The sequence below is a fragment of the Puntigrus tetrazona genome, chromosome 14, assembly GCF_018831695.1.
Source record: "Puntigrus tetrazona isolate hp1 chromosome 14, ASM1883169v1, whole genome shotgun sequence".
Taxonomy (NCBI): Eukaryota; Metazoa; Chordata; class Actinopteri; order Cypriniformes; family Cyprinidae; genus Puntigrus; species Puntigrus tetrazona.
The window spans coordinates 11,930,516-11,957,159 of NC_056712.1; the positions used below are offsets into that span (position 1 = coordinate 11,930,516).

Here is a 26,644-nt window from a genome sequence, read left to right on the forward strand (position 1 = left end):
TTCCAAACCAAGTCCTTTATTCATCTTCCAAACATAAGTTAAAGGGTTAGTTCACCCCAGAATTAAAATTCTGTCATTAATTACTAACCTCACGTTGTTCCAAACCCATAAACGCTTATTTGCTCCAAAAAAAGGATTCTCATAGCATCACAAAACCGAAGTTGAGCCACTTATGTGACATGGGTTGATTTACCAGTGTATTTACTTCGTTTCTGGACCAGGGATCTTTCAGTTTTATTGCTGTCTATGGAGGGTCAGAAAGCTCTCAGATATTTTAATTTACGTGTTAGGAAGATGAACGAAGGTCTTAGAACGACATGAGGGTGAGTAATTATTTACGAAATTTTCTTTTTGGGTTGAACTAACCCTTTAAAATATTTCTGATTAAATCCGAGAGCTTTCTTTCCCTCCATAGAAAGCAACACAACTGACTCATTTAAGACCCAGAAATGTAGTGAGGACATTGTAAAAAAATAGTCCATGTGACATCAGTGGTTCAAACTTCATTTTATGAAACTATGAGAATGCTTTTTTGTGCATCATTTATTCTATTACTACTCTTTAATAGTGTCTTTTTTACTATACCATCTGTTTTATACTTTAATCAGAACCCATAAATAATCTGGAATAATTTCTTTATGATGCACGGTCGAAGATTAAGGATCAATAGCGATGTATTAATCAACCATTGTGAAATTACTAATTTAGTGATTGGTCTGTAGGGCTGCAGGCATTTAAGGACCCGCATCCTCAGGCCAACACAATTACTGCACATCAGTGCGAGCAATTGGCCATGAAGATATCAAAGCATTGTAATTATCTTCATGTTTTGTGTTGTAGCCTTGATGCACACCATTGCATGGGCTAAGCTGCAAGAGAAAGCCTCAGGCCTTGAGTGCTTTAAATAGCTGTTCATACGTCTCTTTGAGACTAAAGGTTTTCCACAGGCACAGAAAGTTCATTTCTGAGAGAACATATTGATCTTATCTACTACTGTTGTAACTGTGACGTGCATCTCAGGAAGCAAAGACCAAAACTGACTTTATTTATAAATGCGGGGTGGAAGAGAGTCTCAAGTGGCATTGAAGAGACATGCACAGACAGGCAATACAGATTTTCTTAAAGGAATATTAACACAAAAATGTTGATTTTGATTTAGTTGATCATTTTACGCGCCGTCATGTTATTTTAAAGCTAATATTTAACGTAAGAGCAAGTGCTGCCATGCGCAAGGCCCCCGATGTTATCCGCATCCAGTTATTTTACTGATATAAAAATCTAAATGTTATGCCGCGTGATATTGCAAGCTTGAATTTAGATTATTATAATGTATTGTCATAATTACAAACATATATTGATACGTAGAACAAACAGTTCTATTTTTAACACGGCAACTAATGAACCAACTATAAACAAAAATTCTACATTACAAAACAAAGTGAATATGTATTTTTACACTTTTCCATACAATAACATTTAGTGGCCATGTCTGTCTGGATCTAAAAGGGATAAACATATGGTAAAATAATTTTATTGAAAAGTTGTCCATACAATGTGCGTTATATTGAAAATGACAATATGTGTAAGACAACCTAAATTTGAATATGTTCATTTCATAAATCTACCATATGTTTTCATAATACTTGAAATGTAGTGCATGAGTCGCTTTCATTATAGGTTAAAATAGCTAAAAGTGCATTTTAAACCATTAAAAAAGGTATTACTTGAAATAAATAAAAATACTCCTTTTAGCTTGTTTATTTTTGTTGATGTACTAAAATAGGTAAACTGAATAAAAATGTATATCAACTCTCTCTCTTCATTACAAATATATGCACTTGGCGAGAATGTAACGTTAACGAGTTTAATTACATATACAGAAACAATACCACATAAAACAACGACGAGATCGGACAAACAGAACTGAAACCACAAGACTTAAATACACCACGTAAATACTTAATAAATGAGACACAGATGAGGACGATAAGACAATTAACAGGAACGGAAGGTCGGGCACACAGAGCACAAGACAAAAACAACTACAACAGTCCATGTGTGTGACATATATATACATATATAACAAAATTTGTATAACTGTAACTACGTTAAAATGTTCAATTAAAACTAATTTAAAAATAAAAACTGATTTAAAATGTAAATAGTATATATGACAATATCGTAATATTAAAATAACATACACTACACACACACACACACACACACACACACACACATATATATATATATATATATATATATATATATATACATACTACATTTATTTAATATTTTGTCCTTTTTGCCTTTGTATAGTAAACGGCTTTATAATGAAGCTTAAAAATCCTCCACATTAAAAACAAAATACGGGTTTGCAACAAAGAGGGTGAGTAAATAGAATAATAATTTTTTGTCAGCACTGTCTCTTTAAGTCAGTGATATACAGAGGAATGGAAAGTCAGAACTGCAAGACTTTAATTAAAGCACCACCATTGATCTTAAAGCAGACTGCTGATGCTGCTGGCAATGTGCGGCTCTCACTCTAATTATACTGTAAAACAGTCTGTCCCACTCCACTGTCTCCCTCTTTTTTTATTAATGCATCTCTGCATCTCTGTCTTTCCTATCCCTCCACATCTCGCGCCCCCTCGCTCCCTCTGACTGACAGACAGCCGCTCTCCTTGTTGATCTTTAAAAGATGCCAACTGGAATTTGTCATCGTCCTGGTCCTCCCTCTCCCCTGACAGAAAATCATTGATTTTTGTCGCCCTGTTGGAATAATGATAAGGATTGTTGTCAGGGGAGAGGAACGGCATGCGGGTTTTGGGCTTAGATGCTTCAGATACGTTCAGTGAGGTGGAAAGATTTCAAAATCGCACGAAAAACAGGTGCAATGCAATATGCCTGATTACAGCTCGTCCAGACATGCATTCTAATGGAAACTAATGGGTCATTAAGTGGAAAATGGCATGTGATGATGGACTATATTTATGAAATCGTCTGAAAGGACCAATAGACCGATTTTATCCACGGATTGGCTTTTGGAATTAAATGCCTTATGCATTTAGGATCCTTGGCACATTTATTATGCCTATGTCTTGGTTTTGAATTTCAAAGCAGATTTGTGTTAGACTGGCATCAGGTAGATTACAGTGGAAAATATGCTTAAAGACAGAATGAGAGTAGCAGGGGAAAGTCCCCGCAGAGCTTCATATTAAAATCAGCATGTAAATCAAATCTATCCAAAATGAACGAGCCAGCGGCTAGACTCTAATCGAATTAATCATCATCTGGTCTGCACACTTAAGGAGCATGAGACCCTAAAGGGATCTGACTAGAATCCAGTGTGACAGATTTGCGAATCCTCTGTGCACGTATCACTTATCCAAATCAAGAGGCTTGTTTTCACATTTCAAAATGAACTAGATTTGCATCTCCTCAAGGAAATAGCGGTGATTCAAGAAGAGCGTTAAAAGTAACTGTTCAAATCAAGAAAGCAAGAGAGAGAAAGGAGAGAATAGTAAAATGCTGTAGATGCTGTCAATATCTATGGATTTCTATGTTCTTTAACATCAAAATTTGAACTTTAAATGCTAAGTGTATGGGCCTGTTTTACATTCTGTTGTCACCTCTACTTTACTTTCTGTTCTGTTCTGTTTTAACATATTTTCCCATCACTGGTTCATTTTAAATGCTCTTGTTGTGTAACATAATTTATTAAAGCAATATTCCATGTAGTTTTTCGAATCGAGGCATTCAACTTGTGCAAGCATGAGAACTGTAAAGTAGTCAGCAAAATGCTGTTTTTGGTGTAGTATAGCTTGTCAAGCCACAGAATATATCAATATATCCAAGACTCTCTGGGGGGTGATTGTTTGTGGAATTTCGGAAAGAGAGACGGCTTTAAAAGAGAGACGGTTTTCTTGTTTTCTTGACTGTAGGTTTCTTGAAGCATCTTAAGACCACAATATTTCTGGATTTAGTCCGTCTCAGTCTGTTCTGTTTCTTCATGTCATTCCACATAGACTGGAAGATGATCAGATCAGATCTCTGTTTGGAGCACTGGCTGTTGTCTGACCTCCTTGTGCAATGAAAAAATCCCACTGGATTATTACAATTAATGAACGGTTGCAAATGAAAACTCATATTTACCATTGAGAAATGACAGCAAAAGAGAAAAATAACTGATTTAAAATCATTTTAACTTTTGGAAATACTAGCGTTCTAATCATTTTTGTCCACCAATGAGTTTTTGTGAAATAAAATTATAAATGTTGACACGACTTTGTCCATGTGCTGCCCGACAGAGAGCCAACAAAAAACGCTACGACTATCCTTATATGCGCATGCGCCGCCTGTTCACGCGCGTCAGTCAAGACATCATGCAGTTTTTAAAGAAATGATGTGTTGAAAAATCTGTTCAAACGTATATATTTCATGTAAAACAATAATTTCTAACCAAAATTCGCGCTCTGCGATAACCCACCAAGGTATTATCTAATCTAGTTTCAAGCTGAATCAACAATAAAACAAACAAGGTCAACTTAATTCGTTGAGCATTTACGTTTCGGTGGCTGCAAAACAATGCAACCCCATTCGACATCTGCGTATACGATATTTACGATATTTGTTCGCGGTCATTCGCGCCGGCACGTGCTGTGATTTCAGCACCGGACAGCGCCTGTGTGAAGGGGAGGAGCTCAGGCACAACTTCCAGAACCATATGAAACTACGAAACAGACTGTGTCCTCAGCAGCAAACCAAGATCGAGAGAGAGAGGGAGAGAGAGCGAGAAAGAGAGAGAGAGGGAGACGTGGACGGATCCAGCGCTTGACGCATAACCCCGCCTCCTCGGCTCAGAAGGTGGAAATCCTGCCCTAGTTTACCACATTCACTGCACTTCGTTTACCAGGGTACTAGGGCTCCTTATCTCTACGCATTCGCTCTCCATTCAGCCTTTCGAGACAGGAGGTCTTCTAACCGGATTCGCTCGTGCACCTGTTTAAGAAGTGCGTCTCAAGTATGAATTGCTGAGGAATTTTTTTCTTGCCAGTCGAGCTCCAGCTGTATCACCCCGGGCGTCAGATCATCCGTCACGTTCACGAGAGAGGCGACAGACACCGCGATGGATCCGCGAACCGCCTGCTGATGTTCAGGGTCCACGATGGATTCCTGCGTGTCTACTTCAACAATCCCATATAACGGAATCATAAATGGAGGAGGAGAGTGACAGCCGCAAAATTAACAACAGCTTCCTTCGGGACCACAACTATGCAACCGAAGGTATTTGGAAAATCGAATTGAATTCGATTCTCACTTATATTAATGACGGTGGGGCCGGGGGGCTGCTCTTCAGGACCCCTCCTGTTTGTGAATGTGCATTGGGCGTTAGTGCTTGTTGGTGCATTGAGGATTGTCAGACTTGGTGATCTGAAGTCTTACATTCACGCAGTGTGCACTGGGTCACTGGCATTATGTGATGTGCATTGTGCTTTAGATCACATGCTTTTGCGAGGCACCTTGATAAAAGATGAGTGTCATGTTTTATAGGCTTAGGACTATATATAGATCATGCATTAGCCTGAGCTCAGGTTTTAGGTGTTACTATGGGGCAGTGGCCATTGAGGTATGACGTGTACAATGAGTCAGATATGACTGGCATAACAGAACTGTAGACATTTTTTTGAGCGATTATTAAAAGGCAATTCAGAACAGTGCAGTTTAACAATGTCGGCATTTAAATAATACTTTTAAAAGCGTTTCATGTAGGATAAATAATCATAACTAAAAATTCAATACACTAGAAAGTAATTAATAAGTCCCGTTAGCATTGTTTTCCATTACTTTATCTCATGAAAATAATTTAATTCAGTTATACAAGATTCAATTTCATATAATTTGCTGAATTATTACCTGTACATCCAATTTGATTATACTTTCATTTTAATACTTTAAGCTTGATTTAAATCACTATACTGAAGATTTAAAATCGAAGTGATTTGATTTGAACAATGTATAACCAGGTTTACATTTGATGTTGCTTTTAGGCAAGTAAATATAATACTGTATTCATAATCATAATTATGTCAGGTTTTTGAAGAATATAATCATCAATTATTGTTAGGTTGCCAACTAATAATTCAAACCTGTAGTATATTAGCAATGATACGGGGAAGTTATGGTTTGGAAAGTGAGGGTGTGTCTGAAAAGAGCTTTGTAATATATAATATAATCTACAGTAGCACTGTAAAATCAATGAAAGCAGCAACGGAGGGAGTTCAACTAACCGACAGTGAAAGAAGGAAGCCTTTACAATGCACTGGAAGTACACGCATACTCAGAAGTTTTCATAAAGTAGTTTGTACATTAAATGACTCCATTTACCAAACGCATGTTTAAAATGCAGGTGCAGTTACCTGTGATAAAGCATGCAAATGCACTCCAGCAAAGGTTTCGGGTGAACAATCTCCTGTCATGTTAGGAGAGTGGATCAGTGGAAAAGCAAGCTCTGGGTGTGGCAGCGGTGGGCATCTTTCTGGGCGGTGATTAATGGCTGTGGGAGGTTTTGCAAAACAGATCTAATGAGCAAAATCAATCTGTAGCTGTTGGACTCAAATGCCTCTGGTCTCCTTGGTTTATGATCTGTCTTATGCCCACCCTTGCTTCTCAGTAAATCACACAGCAGTGAAGCATTTGCTCTCTTTCACACACACACACACACAGACACACACACACACACACACCATAAGCTGCAGAGCATCTTTCACTGGCAAATTTGGCCCTCGATGGCACATATACTGTGACTGACTGCATTCTGCTTGCATTCAGGTACCTGCAATCATAAGTAGTCTAGCTTAATCATAAGCAATTTGCCATTTGTCTCACACAATATGGTTTTAAAATGCTCAAAGCATGCACTGCAGACATTGCCAGGTAATGAAGAGGAAAGAGCTGTTTGAGAAAAGAGCTATTTAATGAATTTTATATCTGTCCCAATTACACAAACTCACAGTTGTCTCTTTAGACCTGCAAGACTATGGGTTTAAGCAAAGATATAACCAAATATTCAAGAATGGGAGGGGCTAAAGGTTCTTGCCATTGAAAAACTCAGATCAACCTTTATTCCGATTAAATGAAAAGATGTTTCTATAATATAATGACTGCATTCATATGCACATGGATGTTAATTAGAATTTAGTCATATTCCAATTATGTGAGTGTCATTTAAACACCTACTCATTTAAATGAGATTCCGGGAAATTTTAGATTCAGACAGATAAGTCAAGCATATTTTGGAGTCATGCATTTTGCAAATTGTTCTTGTGTTTTTCTATTAAGGTAAATGATAAGTTAACTGATGAAGTTATTGACAACGATTACAAAAACGCATCTGTATTCCACAAGTATTCCACCTTTTATCACTTCAAAGCACTTGATGTCGTTTTTTAAAAGGCATTCGTTCAAAATATATTCATTTTAAAATGCCGATAGGATGCACGAGTTTAAGTGTTACAGTCTAGGTTGCTCTAGTCTAGACTGAATGAATGTGTGCCATTCACCCCGCCCCCTCTCCGCATACCCATACTGCCTTGCTCACGTGATGCAGTAGATGATGGTGGTATTTCCCCACTGCAGACATCCTCAGAGGCGTAATTGAGGTCCAGGGTTACTCTCGCTCTGTGTTTCTCTCCCGCAGGCTGTGGTAGCTGATAGACAGAGTTTAATAACACAGCACTATAACCCTTATGTGCATCGTCTATATACACATAGAAAACAGGCATCTGAGTTCAGAGTGGTTGGAATTCTCCATTGGGAGCACTTACATCAGAGACTAATGTGTGTTGATTCACGTTCCAGGCCTGGTTTGATTTTGATTATCGAGTGTACTCTTTTCTGAAACAACCGATGCTATCTGACCTATGACCCCAAAAACGTGACCTACCAAAGCACCTCTTCTTTTTCCCAATTTGTCTAATTTACTAAAGTGCCATGGCCGTCGTAATTGGATTTCGCAGGGGTAACTTTGTAGTCCCTGTAGTGGTTTGCTGGGTCCCAAACCTAATAAAGCCCTGACAGATAGGTGATAGAGGGCTGCTTCAGAAACACCCAATATTGCAATCCCTTTTCTTAAGCTAAAGAAAAATATCAAATCGTGCCATGAGGGTTCATAAAGACCTTTTAGACACAGAGTTAATATTTCAGGAATGCAATAAAAACGCTGTTGATTCATGCATAGCTGACCTGGATATTAGTTTTTTAATGGCTTCTTGTATATTACGTCTTTTCAAATGATATCCGTGGGAGTCGTGTTCGTGCACACTTGGGGAACATTCACGCTATTCTCCCGCATTTCATTTGCACAGGGAATCCCGGCATTTCACGCCTTTCCTGTGCTAAAATACAAGTTATGCTGTGATAGACGTCTTCTCTTGTGGAATAAAACGCAGAGAAACAAATGAAATTTAGTTTCATTAGCATAACACAGATGCTTTCGGCTTGACAGCACTAATAGCTGGAGGATGGATGCGACCACGCTGAGACAGAGAAAGAGATTCGGTTTTTGTCTTCATTTGTGTTGCATGGGTGTAATTGACCAGAACGCTCCCCCTGCATGCTTACACATCAGTCCATTCCACCACCCACGCTACGCAACACACTAATGAATGAGAAAACGCCCTGAAACACTGACAAGATCATCAATCGCTGCAAGCTAGGAAAGTAGCTGAGCTCTAAAACTCATAGGGAGAGAGAAAGATAAAATATTGCCTGGCAGAGAAAAAGCTTTGCGGTACTCCAATCTGCACTGCAGGGCTCGAAGCCAGCAGAACTTAGCCTGGATAGACAGTAATGGTCTCACGGTATTGCGCAGGCAGCTGGCCCGGGCTCAGTTACATTACTGCTTATGTAGGCACTAGTGCACTAAAAGGAGAAGATTGCAGCATCAAGATTTAAGGTTACCTCATTCTAGGCCAATCTTCTCTTAGTCTAATATAGTCTAACCTCACCACAGTCTTACCTCATTCTTACCTCACCGCCAGAAGAGCTCGCCGCATTTTAATACAAGATTACCTCAGAGTTGAGGGTGCATCAAATAACGTGCACTGCTCACAGTGAGCTGTTTTCAAAAAATATTGTTCAAGGGACTGGATTTGTTGGAGAAGCACCGCTTTGGAGGCTGTAGTGGTGATGCTTGACAAGGGGTTTGTGTACTAAAATGAAAATTCTATCATTAATTACTCACCGTCATGTCGTTCCAAACTCACAAATTAAGAGATTTGGGATGAAATCCAAGAGCTTTTGTCTCTTGGAATACAGCTGAAATGTTCTCAGGTCCAGAAATGTAGCAAGGACTCCGGTAAAATAGTCTGTGAAATACTCTCCACAAATAATCATTTTTTGAAGCATGTATAAAACAAAATTAAAATAATGACTTAATAAAGACTGGGAGCGCTCAATAAATTAAATTAATCTCTCACGCTTCTCTCTTCACAACAAATAATTGACCTCAGTCCTGTCAAAACAGGACAAACAAGCTGTCTGATTAAACAGATAACAAGCTACTTGGTGAGACTGATTTGACCAACAACACTGTTTCATTTTAGAAAGCAAGTCATTGTAATTTGATTAGTCTTTTTAATAATATTAGTAAACTGAATCCAGATTAGAGTACGGCACTACGATTCCCAGCACAAACTGATGAAATAACGTTAGACGAAAGCGTCCACCACATGTATTAATGTAAATGCATGAATCAGTAAAGGATCACATTCGCTGTTGAAGTTTTGAACCTTATGATGCAGATAAGACAAAACAACGTTGCGAAACACAGCGCTTTTAAGAAGGTGAATTAGGAACGATTTATCTATTTAGCTTTTCCATGCTACCAGTTAGAAGCATCCTGTCAGCACACCAAAACCATTTCTTAAAGCAGCATCCGTCTGTAATGTATAAGCATAAAAAATCCACTAAAAACCTCAATGCAATCTCCCCACACCACCATACAGCTAATGAAACTGTTGTGTGTTGAAATTGGTGTGAACAGTATATATTTGCCACACCTCAGCAAGGAAATGAAATGGTCAAAAAAACTATAATCTTCATAACTTCTACCTTGAGGGCATCTAATCCCATTTCGTTTTCTATGTGTTATCAAATCTTTGTTTCTACATCGTACCACGTGTTATTTTTTTTCCACAAAGGGCTCACAGACCTCTCTGCTCCTTGTTTAAAATAGCTGTGCAGTTCATCAGTAAGGAGGATGCAGCATAGAGCGGCCCAGCGGGGGTGACCCTGCCACTCTAACCCCTACAACACAATTTACACCCCCATGCTCTCACATCAGGGATAATGACATGCACCACCCCACATGGGCCTGCTGCTATTATTCAAGAGACAGAGAGAGAGTGACAGACAGACAGACAGACTGCATCAGTAGTGCTTGCCAACATAAACGGCCCCAGGCTACACTTTAAGACTTTAATCATAAAGAGAAATATTTCTCCAGCCCAAAGGGCCCCATTTATAATTCAGAGGGAAACAGTGAGGCACTAATGTTGTTCCCCGGCGTCAGGCTGAGTGCAAGAGGAGGACAAACAGCGAGGGGCCGGTCGCATTAAACATTCAACTGCTGTCAAACTCAGATTGAGGTTTTTATTGAGGGATGTAGTCAATGAAACATGAGGAGAAATTTAAACTCATCAATTAAAGAATGATCTGAAGAAAAGCATCAATCAGGATCTTAACAGCAGGAACAACATTCATATTCAAGCAAACACAATGGCTGTGTTTCAAAACCTAGTCGGCTAACTTATTCTCTACTATTACTAACTGAAATAGAACTTCTTAAATGACTGATTTGGAACATCCTACATAGGCAGCAATTATAACACAAACGTGAGACTTGACTCATGTTGTATTTCATTTGCTAAGATAACGGCACAATATTAAAATTTGCTTAAATGTACGGCACACACAAATACTGGATGTATTAATAATTTTTTTCCTGGAATTTATTTTGATTTAACTTTGAATCAATACTTTTCAGTACAGAATGTATAAGCATAATACATATAAGCATAAATAGTCGACATTTACAGCCACCACTTTGACTAACTATATAAGTTCATTGAATACACTGAAAGGGATGTATGATGCAATTTAGAACTTTTCCAAAAATAAAAATTCAGCTTGGCCAAAATTAGCTATCCTAAAAAGCTAAATATGATTGCTTCCTAGGGTTGCATGTAGGTACCCTACCGTTTACAATTTCTGAAACAAATTAAAATTTTTATCAAGCAAGGATAACATCAACAACATATCATGTTACAAAAAGATTTCAAGCAACTGCTGTTAGTTTAAATGTCCTGAAAAATCACTGTCTCCACAAACGCTAAATACAACTGTTTCTCTATACACAATAATAAAAATGTTTTTGAGCAGCAAATCAGTATTTTAGAATGATTTCTATAGGATCATGTGACACTGAAGACTCGAGTAATTATGCTCAAAAATCTGATTAACAAAATGTCAGATCACATAAATTACATTTTACAATATACTAACATAGAAAATAGTTTCAAAAGCTGTCACTGGGGCAGTACCTTTTCAAAAGGTTTTTTATCCCTACCTTTTATACCTATTAGGTTCAAATATGTACACTTTAAGTACTAATATATATCTTTAAAGTACCAAAATTTATCCTTTTGGTACAAACATGTTCCATTTGAAAAGGTACCACCCCAGTGACAGCTTTTGTACCTTTATTCCTAAGAGATATTCCCTAATATTTGATTACTATTGTCTCTTTTTTGATCAAATAAATGCAGCCATTGCGAGTCTTCTACCTTTATATTTTACTATCCAAATGTACTTCTTTTTAGTACCCAGTCAATGGGATGCACTAAATTTAAATGTGGTGCTATAAACACACACAGCCTGTCTCTTTTCTTATGTTCTCTGTGGTGTCCTACAGCTTCGGTTCTCCACATCTGTAGTTAAATTATGTATTTGTTAATGATGTGTGAAATTCAAACCAGTTTTCCCTGCTCGAAGTTCAGCCCCCTACATGCGCCCTTTCTCTCTGCTCTTTCTCTTAGACACACGCACAACACATATTCACCCTCCCTTTCCATTCCCTAGAGGCCTGCACCACCTCTCTCTCCCATTTCCACAGGGCATTTTTCCAAGAAATAAGGTTAATTAGCTTTTTTTTTTTGCTCTCAGTCTCTCTCTCAGCGCTGTGGCTGGATGCAGGCAGCACCGTGACTGTGTGTATCAGAGAGTCACTGACATTGTTGTCGATCAGCAGGTGGTCAAGCTTATTATAACCAGCTCAAATCACACCCATGTCTGGTGAAATTGGTCCAGACCGGCATCATTCAGCAGCGGGCCAAAGGCAAGTCTTTATTCCATTGCCTTTAAAACCACCAGACATTGGAATCGTCTATCGATACAATCCAGAGACGTTAACAAAACAGCAGGTGTTGTCTACCTCGTGTTGTTTTGTTTGCTGTTCTGGCTGTAAAGTATAGATTCTTCAATCAATATCAAAAGAAAAAGAAGGAACATCAAAAGCATCATGTGTTTCCTTTCTGATATTAATTTAACAGTAAAACTAAGCTATTGTACAGTATATGGTTATCACAACAGGACCCTGTTGGATTCATTCACCATAGCTTTTGGCCAGCAGTTTAATCTACAGTCTAAATAACACGGCAGCAACGCATTGAGAGTGAATATGGGGAATTTTCTGGACACAGATCCATGAAAATTTAATTATAAAGACAGATCTGGGCACACTTGAGCGATCTCGCATGCAGTCTTTAATTTGCGGGGGAAGTTCAGTGTGTATGTTATACAGTGTAGAAGAAATTTAAAGGAACAGTGCATCCAAAAATGAAAATTCTGTAATGGCTTACTTTGCTTACTACAATCTTACATGGTTTTTCTCCTTATATAAAGGCAAAAATGTAAGTGAATGATAATCTTGATTAAAAAACTACATGAAAGCATCTTAAATAAATACCACATGTGAATAATAAATGAGTGATTACATGAATGATCATAAATATATTATTTAATTTATAAAAACACACACATAAAAAAAAAAAAAAATCCTATTATTCAATCTTGTGAACAGTATTTTTTCTAGAAATTATGACCGATTGTTTATATATATATATATATATATATATATATATATATATATATATATATATATATATATATATATATATATATATATATATTAAAATATATTTAGCCTTTCCATCGTTGTCTATATGTAGAAAAATAAGATGTTTTTAGACTCTGTTTCTCTAAAATCTATTCTATGTACATGTATGAAATACCTGATAGCGTTTTTTGAGTCTGATGTCTGTCCTCATTCAATTTTATTTAATAAAAAAAAACATGAACATCTCATAAAAAGAAAGTCATATATGTTGGTGATTAAATGAAAACAGAATTTCTATTTTTTTGGCCGATCTAACCCTATAATCTGTCCCATACAATGTTGTTGAACACTGTTTGCTCACCAAAGCAATCTAGCAGTCTGAATAGATGTAAAACATTTCTGCGAACAGATACGTTAAGGCAGCTGTAATCTTCTTTTACGGGTTGATCCTTTAAGGTGCTGAACTCAGCAAAAGGGCTCTAATCTCACAGACAACGTAACTGTGCATTACAACACAGTGCTCTATCAGGTCTGTTATAACGGCAGATTCCATGCAGACATGTTTCCACACAGGATTTACACACAATCATTTCATTTGGCTTAAGTTCAAAACAAGCATTGATTTTGTGTTTTGGAAATGATTGGATGTTCTTTAGTTTGAGACTGGCTCAGCAGACTCCGACTGACCTACTTTTCCACAAACCAGCCTCTCTCTTGTGTTTCAGACAGCTGTGCTATGCTGAAACCTCAATAAGATCTTGACTGTTTGTGAGGGCTACACTTCAGAGTGCATTCCACTTGTTTTTTCCCAATCTTTGCTGACCTGCTGTCCCCTTTCACTACATAGTGCCATTTAACGTCTTGATATGGTGCATCAGCTTAATCTCATTCTCATTTTGGCTTTGTGAAGGTAAAAAAAATCAATGTGTAAATCAATATAAGCTATGTGTGACTATATTAGACTTACACACCAGCTGTGTTCAGAATGGAATACTAGCATTATGCAGAGAGCTTACTTTTTGTTGGAAATGTATGTGTATGTATTGTATAATGCTAAACATTTCAAATATGCTACACTGGAAAAAATATTTTGCAAGATTACAAGATTTCACAAATAATAAAAAAAAATGTTACTCTTTGTGAAATTTAACAGGTTTTGAGGGGAGTGAAAAATCTTCCGAAACCAATTATTTCAGTTCAGTGCACATCTTTGATTATTTTGTTCATACATAGAATATATGTATATATGTATATATATATGTTGCAGTTAAATTAGCTAATATGCAATTCTGATCATTATAATTTTGGTATTTCCCATGATGCCTTTGTACTAGGGAAACCATGATCATACATGCTCAGGAGCTGCCGGGGCTGCTGGGATTAGACAGGTTGGCACGGTAACCCACTTTATGGCGTGTGAGTAATGAGAGCGGCTGCAAATTACAGCACGAGAGAGATCGTTCTTTCCCAGAAGCACTCTGGGTATATGAGACCCTGACCTTTGACCCTGCTGTTGCAGACATGGGTGCCCGCAGGATTTATTGACTGCACTCTGCAATGCATTGCCCACTTTATTTGTCATAGGCAGCTAAGCATAAAGACATTCAAAATAGATGACTAACCTGTAGGACGTCAGACGTAACATCTGATTCCCTCTGAATCCCACAAAACCAAAAACATGCCTGCATCATGTTTCACCCCTAAAGGAAGAAATAAGAAATGATATTTTGTTTAAGAAATGAAGCCCACTTTAGAATAATTAATTTGTTTTACTTATTTAATTTATTTTCGGTAACACATAAGTATTGGGACCAGTTCACTCTATTAATTGAATTTATTAGCATTATTAACCGATATTACCGATATACTAATAAAATTCTGCATGATCATATTCTACATCCCTGATCCTACCTAAACAACTGCCTTACTAAATATTAATGAGCAGCAAAGTAGCAGTTTATTAAAGCAAAACACATAGATAATATTTTGTCAATAGCGAGAACTGGACATTAAAATAAATACCAGATTTTCCTTAAAGATTCACATTATGAATGCATCCAGACATTGTGGGGATATTAGATTTTAAGTTGGAAAGAAAAACTGATTAAATTATATTATTATATTAGCATAAATTAATTTAAATAGAATTTGCATAAATTAAATATGAACAGGCATACATATTAAAGCTGTTAAACTATTATTCACTTCACAGTAAAGAGAACAAGTTATTTATGGTCTTGCGAATTTTTCATGAAAATAATAATAATTTACTACCCTAAAATACCCTAAGACTTTTTTTGTGTGATATTCACCCACACCCCTACTGTTCTTCTGAGTCACTGAAGTAAGTCAAATAGGGATATCGTATCGAGAACTACCCTTTTCCCGGATATTTTCTTGTCAAACAGTAACACTGGACTACAGGGCCTTGAAATTGCTTTTATGAAATCACTCTCTCTTTCCGAGTCAACAGATGCTTTGATTATAGGACACCCCCCACTCTCCACACATTTCCCTTTCCTTCTCTGCTGTCCCATTTATCCTTGAGTGTAAGATGAGGAATAACATGTCTGTAATTGAGCAAACTCATTAAAACATTGTCATCAGTTTTCTCCCTGTCTCAGACTGCAGTGTGCTAATGTGTTTATAATGAGAAAAGGCCTGCGTTATTGCCAAGCAGAGGGTCTACGGTCAGGTGCACCTCAACGATTGATGAAACGTTGCCTCATCCAAGAGCTGTTTCGGTATCATCTCCTTACGTGACATCCAGCTCTTTGAAAGCGCCTCACTGTTGAGAAACAAAGGACAGAACGATAATGAGTTAACAAATGTGCTGTGTGGTCTGGACTATAGCGATTTTATTCTATAACTCACCCTCCCTCAAGAAGCAGGGGGTTTCATAGTCTTGTTCTGTGCACACAAAGATAAGAAATACAGTGTCCAGATCAATGGGCTTAGACATTGAAAATCTGCTTCATTTAGGCAAGGGAATAACGGATGTTTATGCCGACTACAGGACAATGCAGCAATCATTTAGTAACATGCCTGTAAAATAATAGGACCCCCATGTCCGAATCCACCCATTTAGAGTCCTTTATTGTACTTCAGTAGGACAGCAAAGTTTCTTCTCATGTCTCATTCTTTGATTCCTCTGTTCATCAATAGTAGAATTTAAAGGGACACTTTACCCAAAAAATGAAATTCTGTCATTAATTATTCTCCCTCATGTCATTTGAGACCAATAAGACATTATTCATCACGTATTTTTTTATGAAATCCAAGCACATAGAAAGCTACACTACTCACATTTTCAAGGTTCAGAAAGGTATTAAAAACTTCATTAAAATAGTCCATGCGACATCAGTGCTTCAACTGTAATGTTATAAAGCTTTTTTTTGCACAAAGAATTTTTTTTGCACAAAGAAAACTACTTTTTTTTGCACAAAGAAAACAAAAATAACAATTTCTTTCCATTTCTGTCAGTCTTCAACACACATTCAGAACTCTCGGATTTCAAAAATATATCTTAATTTGTTTTCTGAAGTGTTTATCATAATTGTATAATATATAGCATCTACATATTCTTTTTTATGCTGTGTTTATGATTTATTTTATAGTAATATCTTAAATAAATGTACTTAAATTAAATAAAATTAAATAACTAAAAATGCTTATATAAAACATATTTAGATTTTACATTAAAATAAAAAAATTACACTAAAATTGCATTAAATAAACAGCAAGCATCATAACGTACAGTAGGAATTAATGTGCTGCTGTGCACAAATCATCCAGTTCCTCAGCTATTTGTGACCATATTTCAGGACTGTTTATTGCAGCATTCAGTAAAAACGGTCAAAAATAGCCTACATTTTCTCTGTCTCTCCCCCACTGTGCTATTGACCGGCATCAGACGTTGTAAACCACGCGTTCAGTCTGGTTAACATATGCAGCAAAGTCTTTCAGTCAAATGTAGCACTAGAGTAATGGAAGGGGTCTCCATGGCAACCATTTCCTCCCATTTTCAATTCAGCAAGCAATAAATCCATTGAGGGTGTGTGGGTTCTCAAAAAAAAAAAAAAAAATGAAGCACGCTTTCCTACTTGTTACATCTCAACCCCTCCGTCTTTCATAAGCGGATTCCACTAAAGACACAACATCTACGAAAGCAAGTCTGTACAATTTCTACTGTAAGCAGAACAATACAGAATAATGTGATCTGCTGTTTTGAGCTCACCAGCCTTCAAACAAATGCATCTTTTTGAGGAGGATAAAAGACGATTTCTTAAAGGTAGGAAACCCTCCTACAGATGCAGTTAGCCTAGAATCTAGAGGTTCGGTAAGATTTGGATGAACAGAATCAATCACAACATTTGTGGCGTTTTGCTCCCTATTGCTCGTTTTTATCGTATGCCTGGAAAAGATGAAAGATGTTTTTTGATAGATGAATTTGCTTCTCTTTCTCTGTGTACCAGCGTTATAATCAGTCTTTCTAGTCTGATTTATTAGATGTCTCGAGCTAATCCTGTCGTATGTAAATTGTGTGGCAGTTTCTGTCCTCGGTGGTGAATCCCGTGGATTTAGTGTTGAACGTGAAGGATGTTGTGTATTTCTGTGTCAGATGATAATGAATGGAAGGAGAATCATAGTCGGAGGAGGGGAGCGTCGGCTCTCTCTGGAGGGGCGGAGAATTCAGAGCTGTTCATGCTGAGGGAATGGCAGCTCGTGCTCTCTTTATCTGTTTAAGTGCATTGAATATTTTTTTCAGCCTTCTTGTTTGATCCAGGCTACCATAAAATGATTTTGAGGGATTATTTGTGTGTTTGTATTATTTATGTGCCCAAAAAGTTCAGTTCTTTTTCCTAAGTCTCTTTTAACCTATTTTCTCACAAATGTGGGGCACTAGAACACCTTTTTTCTCCGATCGGTATTGACAGCTAAAAGAGGCAGATAATAACCATGCGCTTGCTTTTAACATAAGCATGCAGATGGAGGACTAATTGCTGTTTTCCTGCAAATCACATGTTGTTTGACAAACAAATGCACGTATGGAAGCTTTTAATTCTGCTGTGATTACTAGATTAAACAAAGCTTATTATTTATTGCGTTCTGGTATTGCAGAATACAATGGCCCTGTCTGAATATTTTATAACACATTCCCAGCACTATCGTGTTATAAAAATAGTCTGGAGCAGACGTGAGAATAACTGTCCTATGAGTTAATATTCTTCTGGCAAAATGCATTATTCCGATGTAAAATTAAAAAAATTGTTCAATGAAAAAATTATTCACCTGTATGTCTTTCCAAACCTGCATGAATGAAGCTGTCAGGGACCACATAATAGCTTTGTGGAGAAGAAAACAAAAGAGAAACCGAGCACTTTTTTGTCATTGTGACTTTCAGATGTCATATTCAGTCTTGTATTCAGTTTGTATTTTTCAGTTTTTTCACATATCATTGTCTAATATCAGTGATAGCAAACGGTCACACTTTATTTTAAGGTCCAGTTCTCACTATTAGCAAACCATCAGTTATGACTATCCCTCAATCCACTCCTAAATTGCTGATTATTAAGTTATTAAAATAGTTGTTAAGTTTAGGTATTAGGATTAGGGATTTATAATATGCAATGCAGAATATGTGCTTCACTAATAAAAAGCCAATAACAGTCATACTTATCAGAAACTAGTGCTAATAAGTGTGAATTGGTCCTATATTAAAGTGTTGCACACTATTTTTTATGATGCTGTGTAATTAACCAATTACCTATCACTAGTCTTTTATATTACTTCAGTCTTTTTCCTGTTATATAATAAAATCAAATCAATATTTCATGTCCATTTATGTGTGTGGTAAGTAGATGTGTAATTAACCGCCATTAACCTCCAAATAAACCTCTTCAGAGATATACAAGGTCAACTTCTTGTGGTTTATTTTACGATAATGACCAGCTGACCCAACATTATCATTTAGAGAGAGTGGTAAGTCTTGTATACATAAAGGCTCTCTTGTGATCTCTTGCAGCTGACATCATCTCTACTGTGGAGTTTAACTCTACTGGAGAGCTCTTGGCCACAGGAGACAAGGGAGGAAGAGTTGTGGTTTTCCAAAGGGAGCAAGAGGTAAGATAAAACCATAAAATATTTCACATGCATTCATTCATGTAAATAAGAGCGCTGTATAGCAAGATAGCAAGTCAATAAAATCAGTGCTTTCATTACTGTGTGAGCAAAAACCACAGAGCCACACCCAGTAACAACTTCCTTTGGCCTTTAACAGGGTTTCAATAGACACACAATACTAACACAGGTGAGGTCTCTGTGAAGCTGAGGTGCACATGCTCGGACGTGAAGCTTTTATTTTTCAGGTGTTTGGTCATTAAAAAGGGAAGATTTGAAGTTAGCTAGACTAAAGTAAATTAAAGGGATAGTTCACCGAACATTTACTTCAGTTAGGAAGACAGCATCTTAAACAGCATAAAGAGCAGATTTAAAAATATAGTAGCAATAAACAGCAGCATTTAAAGTCATCCTAAATTAGTATAGTTACAGATGTAGCCATTTTGTATAGAATTTGAATCGGGTCCTGCACGCACCAGAAATACTCTGCTTTTAGAGGTATAAATGGCATGTAGAATTTCAAATCAGTGAATCCTTTTTTGATTCTATTCATTTATACGTAAAAACCCTAGAAGGAACCAGATTCATTAAAATTAACTAGAGACAGAGAGAGAGAGAGAGAACCATTTAGTAAAGCTGTGAGCAATAAAATGTTTTGATGTCTGGTCACGCTACACTGCTACTCGTTGGAAAAATAGCTTGTAACTCGGAAAACTGTCACTTCTGAACTACTGTAACGCCACAAATTGTAGATACTTATTTTTTTGTTAAATTCAGTTTATTCTTCCATTAAATTAGATGCTATGCTGTTAGCCAATATAGTCAAGTGCATATGCCTTCTTCTTTGCAATGCCCTAAACACTACTTCCCACACATGGGTGGATTCTTACAGCCCCCTCTAGAGAGGGACTCCTTCTCTGTTTACTTTAATTTAACTGCATGAGTGGTTTACACAGTTATTGATTTTGATGGTTCCCAACTTGAAAACTTCCTTATTTCCAGTCTGCCATTGATTGCGAATGCATTAATGTAATAGTCCAACTGTGACCGGGAAACCTGCAATTAGCCATTAACAGAATCAGCAGCACATTATGCGATATTCACAGGCAGCTCTGCAGATTTCCATTGACCTCAGTGCTCATTATTTACCAAGTTCTACACATACTCTGTCCTGTGCGTGTTCATTTATTACATATTTTTGACTAATGTGATTATGCTTTCCATTACCAATAACAAAGTTATTTTGCCACAGATCCCCCCATATAGTAGCTATATGCAAGCACAACACAACATATGTTACTAATGAGCTACACAGCTCAACTTAGATGATTTCTCTCCTTTCGCCCCCAGAGCAAGAACCAGCCTCACAGACGTGGGGAGTATAATGTTTACAGCACGTTTCAGAGTCACGAGCCGGAGTTTGACTACCTGAAGAGTTTAGAGATTGAGGAAAAGATCAATAAGATACGCTGGCTGCCTCAGCAGAATGCTGCCTACTTCCTGCTCTCCACCAATGGTGAGTCTATGTTTGAGATCTTTCTCATCTTCGCATTGCTCCCAATGTGTATGACTGACTTTCTTTCATGGAGCACAAAAGAAAATAACCAGTGAGGTCCGAGCTAAATTAGAATAACAAATGCGTTTGACAGCAAACTAGGATCTCATTCTTAATATGAGCTGTTATTTATAAGTGATAGCCGCTGTGATTTTAACAAAAGATTGTTGGAGCAGTAGGGAACAGTCAAGCCTTCCAATGACATCATACATCTCCCCACGTTCAGATGGTATGGCTACGGTTTACATTCTCTGTTGGTGCTGGATCTTTTCCAGCCGTGTGCCAGATTGTGTTCCACAGACTGCAAAATTTCCCACTGCCCACCTTCTTATTTTTTTCTTTCTCTCAATTTTTCTTTTTATCATGCTTTGCTTGCTTCCAAATGATATACTTAGGCTGCTCTGTGTGTAATGGTTTATTTCAGATAAAACTGTGAAACTGTGGAAGATCAGTGAGAGGGATAAGAGACCGGAGGGATATAACCTGAAGGATGAAGATGGAAGAATCAGAGACCCAGCCACCATCACAACATTACGGGTTAGCATGCTAGTCTTATCACCACATGCAAGCCCAAAAAATGTTTATATGGATACTTAATATTTATATCTGTTCGCTGGATATTTTAGAACATGACTCTGACAGAGAACAAAAGAAAATAAAAACATTATATTTTGCATAAAGTAAATGAAGCCTATATCTAAGAGCATTAATAACGCTTGCTTTGTGACATTATTTTCATGACAATTAATTACCAATTATCATTAAAATCTCATTAGGGTATATAATGTTTTTATTCAAATTTGCATAAATGAAAATTTGTAAAACTACAATGATTTGTGATTACATTACCCATTCAAGTAATTATTATTTTTTACTTCATCACAGTAATAAGAATGATACAGGAAATAGGAATATCCTTTAAAACATGCTTCTCTTTCTTCAACATAATTTAAATTCTTGTGATTTTACAAGTCCTTCCAAGGTTTTGTCTACATTTTCAGTGGTTCAGCTGAAAATAATGCATTCTGAAATATGTAGTTAGCTTTAGGAAAAAGCTGAAATGGCAGACAGTTATACTTCATCCTCCACTGAAGAACATCTATTTCAATCTCATACCTGGAAGTCAGAGGTTTATTATAAATCTGCTGGTGCGTGTTCTCATTAATGCTTTGAGAAGTTGCTTCTGTTCTCTCGCATTCTCACATGAAAATCTCATTCTCTGTGTTCAGCACCAATGCTGACAAATGATGAGCTGTCAGCGACCAAAAGGCATTCATTCATAATCAAACAGCAAGGACAAAGACAGACGATAATGTGCAGTGAAGGGGCTCCCAATCATTCCTCCCTCTGCTCTCCTTCTCACTCGTTCTCCACTCATCCCTCCAAATTGAATACAGATACAAAGAGGGCGCGACTCCGAGTACCCATTAATGTTTGGTGCGGTGTCTGTTTTCTGCTCCACGGCCTAATGGATTAAAGCACTCCACTCCTTCACCATTGTCTGTCCGGGCAGAAGATTAGCCTGACACCGAGGTGATGGCACGGAGCGGACGGCAATCCCATTTGGACCGTGAAATGTATGTGTGGTGGAGATGCAGAGACGGGTTTATCGTGGAGCTCCGGTAGTGAGGGAGGAGGGGAGAGATGAGACACACGTCATGTGTTCTGGCAGTCTCTAGTGCCAGCGCTGTGATCTTACTCTTGTCTCAGTATGCAGTTTTACCCCTAAGGTTTGCAATGGTCTAGTTTCTGCAGTCTATGAGCTGACGTGATACAAGATCTGACCGGTGTGCCATTTAAAGCCAGCGATACCTGACCTTTTATAACAATACAGCGAATCAAACTGGATTCTTATGATATTTGACCTACTAATGCTGTCTGTGCCATAAAATCTGAAAGCAAAGGTGTTGGCCAGTCCCCCATCCCCCTGCTCGTCTCAGTGGTAGATAATAAATGCATTTTCTTATCTGTTCCATAGTTTTTTGCGCTCTGCTTTCCTCCTGTGTGATCTGTTTGCTCTTTGAACTAATGTGAGACAGTAAATTTGGCACAGGAGGTTATTTTCTCTCAATAGACATTAGAAACAGGGGGACCTCCTTAGATGTTAGTGTGAGGAGAAGACAGACATCTGAGTACACTCTTAAAAAAGGCTCTGATGGTACCACAAAGAATCTTTAACATTAATTAAAACTTTCTAATGCATGATAAATTATTTATTTTATTAAAATGGTCTTCACACTAGGTGAAAAAATATAAGAATTTAATTAGGGAGCCCAAAATTTGTCCTTCTATAGACTTTATTTTTAAAAGTGTATCAACATAATGTTTCCAGCTTATTCTAAAAATAACTGAAAGCTAATGACAGTTAATGCTGTTTTAAAGCAATGATTTTCAGCCAGGAGGCAAGGGTCCAGTATTTGTCCTCAGCAAACTTAAAATTATTTTAATTATTGGTATTATCGGTACAATTAGGTGTCAATTGTTAACATTAGATAATGTATTAACTAATAGGAACAAACAATGAACAATACATTTATTACAGTATTTGTTCATCTTAACATTGGTTAATAAAAATATGGTTAGTTCATGGTAGCTCACAGTGCACTAACTAATGTTAACAGACACCTAACTTGTGATTTTAATAATGTTGAAATTAGCATTAAGTAAGATTAATGCAGCATTGTTCATTACTAGTTCATGCTAATTAATGTTGTTAACTAATTAGCCTTATTTTAAAGTGTTTGTTAAATTTGTATTATTAATATAATTCCTATACAGCTATTTAAACACAATTAAATTGCTGAAAAACATAACTAATGCAAAAATAAATTCATGTCTTTTGTCACTCAATAACTATTGAAAGCATACAGTTCTTGAAACTTCTGTAATCACAACTAAATAGAGTTAAGTATATTCCTCAATTTTCTTCCTAAAAGCCATATATTGCACCCATATGAAAATAATATCAGATGCTTATGAAAGCATCAGATGGTCAGTGAATAAACTGTGGGTGGTCCATGGGTGTGCCATCTTATGCAGAGAATAATAAAAGGATGACATATAAATCTGTCGGCACGATAAACAAACAGCACATGAAATTCTAATGTGTGCACTTGAGCGTGCACAGCTAAACTGAAACAACCCTAATATGCATATTCAACTTTAAGAGCTCACTACAGTCATCCCCTAGCACTGAATCATTTACGCTTGTTATCTGGATGCAGCTAAAATATTACAATAGTGTTTAAAAGCCTAAAGGCAGTTTTGAATGCCTCTCACATAAGGCAGAGGTGCTTCTGTGATGTGGTAATGAGTGACCCTCTTTTTGGAACGACATGCGCTGCATCAGTTAAACAGGCCGCATCTGCATACTGCAATTAGGACCTGCGGGTGAAGCATTGGTGCTGTTCTGGGCACCAGCTCATAGCAAAAAGTGCAGTTCAGTGGACTTTTATAAAATGTGTCCCGCTGGATGGTCCCAGCCCACAAAATGCCAAAAGCACATCGAGCACCATCATAATGGTCATTAGCTCCAATTAGATGTGAGGTACCAAATATAGAACTCTACAAAAAAAAAGTTTAATCGTGCATTTTTAATCAGTTCTACTAATTATTAAAGACCCCATGATATGGTTTGAGTAGCTTAGTTTTCCTCCTTGTGTTAATTAAAGTAGGTAGTTAATAGTCTTCAGTTTGCATTAAAGTCCAGAATATCATACTTGATGGCTGAAAATACTTTTAAAATAAAAAAAAAAATTAATACAAAAATAAACAAAACTGTCTGTTCTGACCTGCTGCTTAATTCAGCATTCTTTAAATAGAGTTGTGCTGTATTATGTATGTCCCAGTTCCTGCTGATGAACGACAAGAGAGTCCCTAGTGGTGATGTGACCAACAATTTCTGGATAAGGGATGACTGTGTTGTGGCTGTTGTGATTGTTACAGCAGATTCAAACCTTTTTTCCTCTTGTCTTCTCTCAGGTGCCAGTGTTGCGGCCCATGGACCTCATGGTTGAGGCAACACCTCGGAGAGTGTTTTCCAATGCACACACATACCACATCAACTCCATCTCTGTCAACAGCGACTATGAGACCTTTATGTCCACCGATGACTTGAGGATCAACTTGTGGAACCTGGAGATCACAAACAGAAGCTTCAGTATCCTTTCGTGTCATTTAATTTGACAGTAAGCTGCTTTTGTAATAGAAAGTTTAGTAGTGGGCCCATCTACTGTGCTAAACCGACAAGTTGATGGGTTTTCCTGAGCTGCTTTTTTTAGACATTGTAGACATTAAACCAACGAACATGGAAGAGCTGACGGAGGTGATAACGGCAGCAGAGTTTCACCCTCACCAGTGCAACACCTTTGTCTACAGTAGCAGTAAAGGCTCCATACGGCTGTGTGACATGAGGGCATCAGCGCTCTGTGACAACCACTCAAAATGTAAGTCAGTGCAAGCCTAGAAGAAAAAAATTGTCATACATGAGACTACCACACACTGTTGTTCAAAGGTTTGGTGTCATATTTATAAAAGAATCCTAAGAAAACTTATTTTCACAAAAATATTGAGAAGCAGTATCAGGTGTTTTCTACAAAACCAGATCAGCTTAGAAAGATTCTTGAAGAACACTGAAGGCTAGAGTAAATTCAGTTTTTTCATCACAGAAATAAATTGTGTTTTATATTAAAAATACATAAAAAATACATAGTTTGTTTAAATTGTAATATTTTACATTATTAGTGTTTCTTACTTAATACTTATTCTAATAAATGCAATCGTGGTGAAATGTCTTTTAAAAACATTTTAAAAGAAATACAAACTGAAAACCAGAAAATAACAACAACAACAAAAAAATTAAAATCACAACATATGCTGGTTAGGTATGTTTTGAAGAATAACTGCTGGTTTAGGCTGGTCGTGTGCTGGTTTAAGATGGTTCTTAGCTGGTCATGAGTTGATCCTGCTCATGACCATCTTAAACCAACTCAAACCAGCAGCTGTGCTTCAAAACATACCTAACCAACACATGCAGTTTTGTATCTTAACTCAGATAACTTTGATTATGGAACAATTTAATGAGAAAGGCATGAGATCATTTTAAAATCTCAGGCTTTGAGATAAACAGATTTGCGACGTTTCGTTATTCTCGGTTGTTTCAGCCTGATTGTGATAATCTGCTGAAATGCAGCAGAAAGAAACAAAAGGCTGATTGCTTAGAAAAATAATAGCACAGCATCTCCTGACCAAACTGTAGGATTTGACTTATTATTCATGTCTCTAGCACAAATTCTGCAGGTTGAGTTATTATGCATCAACGTTTAATACTTAGGATTAGGGATTTGAACAAAGCCACAATAATAGCAATAGTAATGCTTGCCTTAGCAAACACCACTAATAAAGCTTCTTTAAAATCGTTAACATATTTTAGACCATTTTAAATTAAATCCAAATGCAAGGGCCAGTACGGTTCCAGAAAGACTCCGGTCTCTAGAGAACACAGCCACTGCATACGGCATGTCAGGGATTAGCCTCTCTTCCACCTAGGGCGAGGGCATTGGAGGTGAGGATTATGCTAATTTTTAATATGATTGTGTCTTCTTGAGCTTAACTGGCTAATTTCATTTGGGGATTGGACACAATGCAGACTGATGAACCTGTACGGGTGGAATACAGTGGCATCTCCTTTGGCTGCACATGGCTGAATTGATAACCACAAATTGACACATTTCCATTTCCTACGGCGTAGGCGGCTCTGGTCTCCACTTTACGGTGGGAGGCTTTCATGTGCATTT

General features: G+C 37.2%; 1 protein-coding gene across 3 annotated transcripts in view; it reads left to right on the top strand.

The window, feature by feature from the left end:
- Positions 1 to 26,644, top strand: part of ppp2r2ba (protein phosphatase 2, regulatory subunit B, beta a) — a 52,852-nt gene that overhangs the window by 22,667 nt on the left and 3,541 nt on the right. The window contains exons 1-6 of one of the 3 annotated variants that reach the window (XM_043257877.1): positions 4,749 to 5,283; positions 19,200 to 19,297; positions 20,645 to 20,810; positions 21,274 to 21,386; positions 24,831 to 25,008; positions 25,130 to 25,294. In XM_043257877.1, the coding sequence (XP_043113812.1) occupies positions 5,214 to 5,283; positions 19,200 to 19,297; positions 20,645 to 20,810; positions 21,274 to 21,386; positions 24,831 to 25,008; positions 25,130 to 25,294 (790 nt within the window). In that variant the 5' untranslated portion in view covers positions 4,749 to 5,213. Of the gene's footprint in view, positions 1 to 4,748; positions 5,284 to 17,318; positions 17,466 to 19,199; positions 19,298 to 20,644; positions 20,811 to 21,273; positions 21,387 to 24,830; positions 25,009 to 25,129; positions 25,295 to 26,644 lie in introns of those variants that run through there. The other 2 variants (XM_043257878.1, XM_043257876.1) reach the window with 2 other exon arrangements.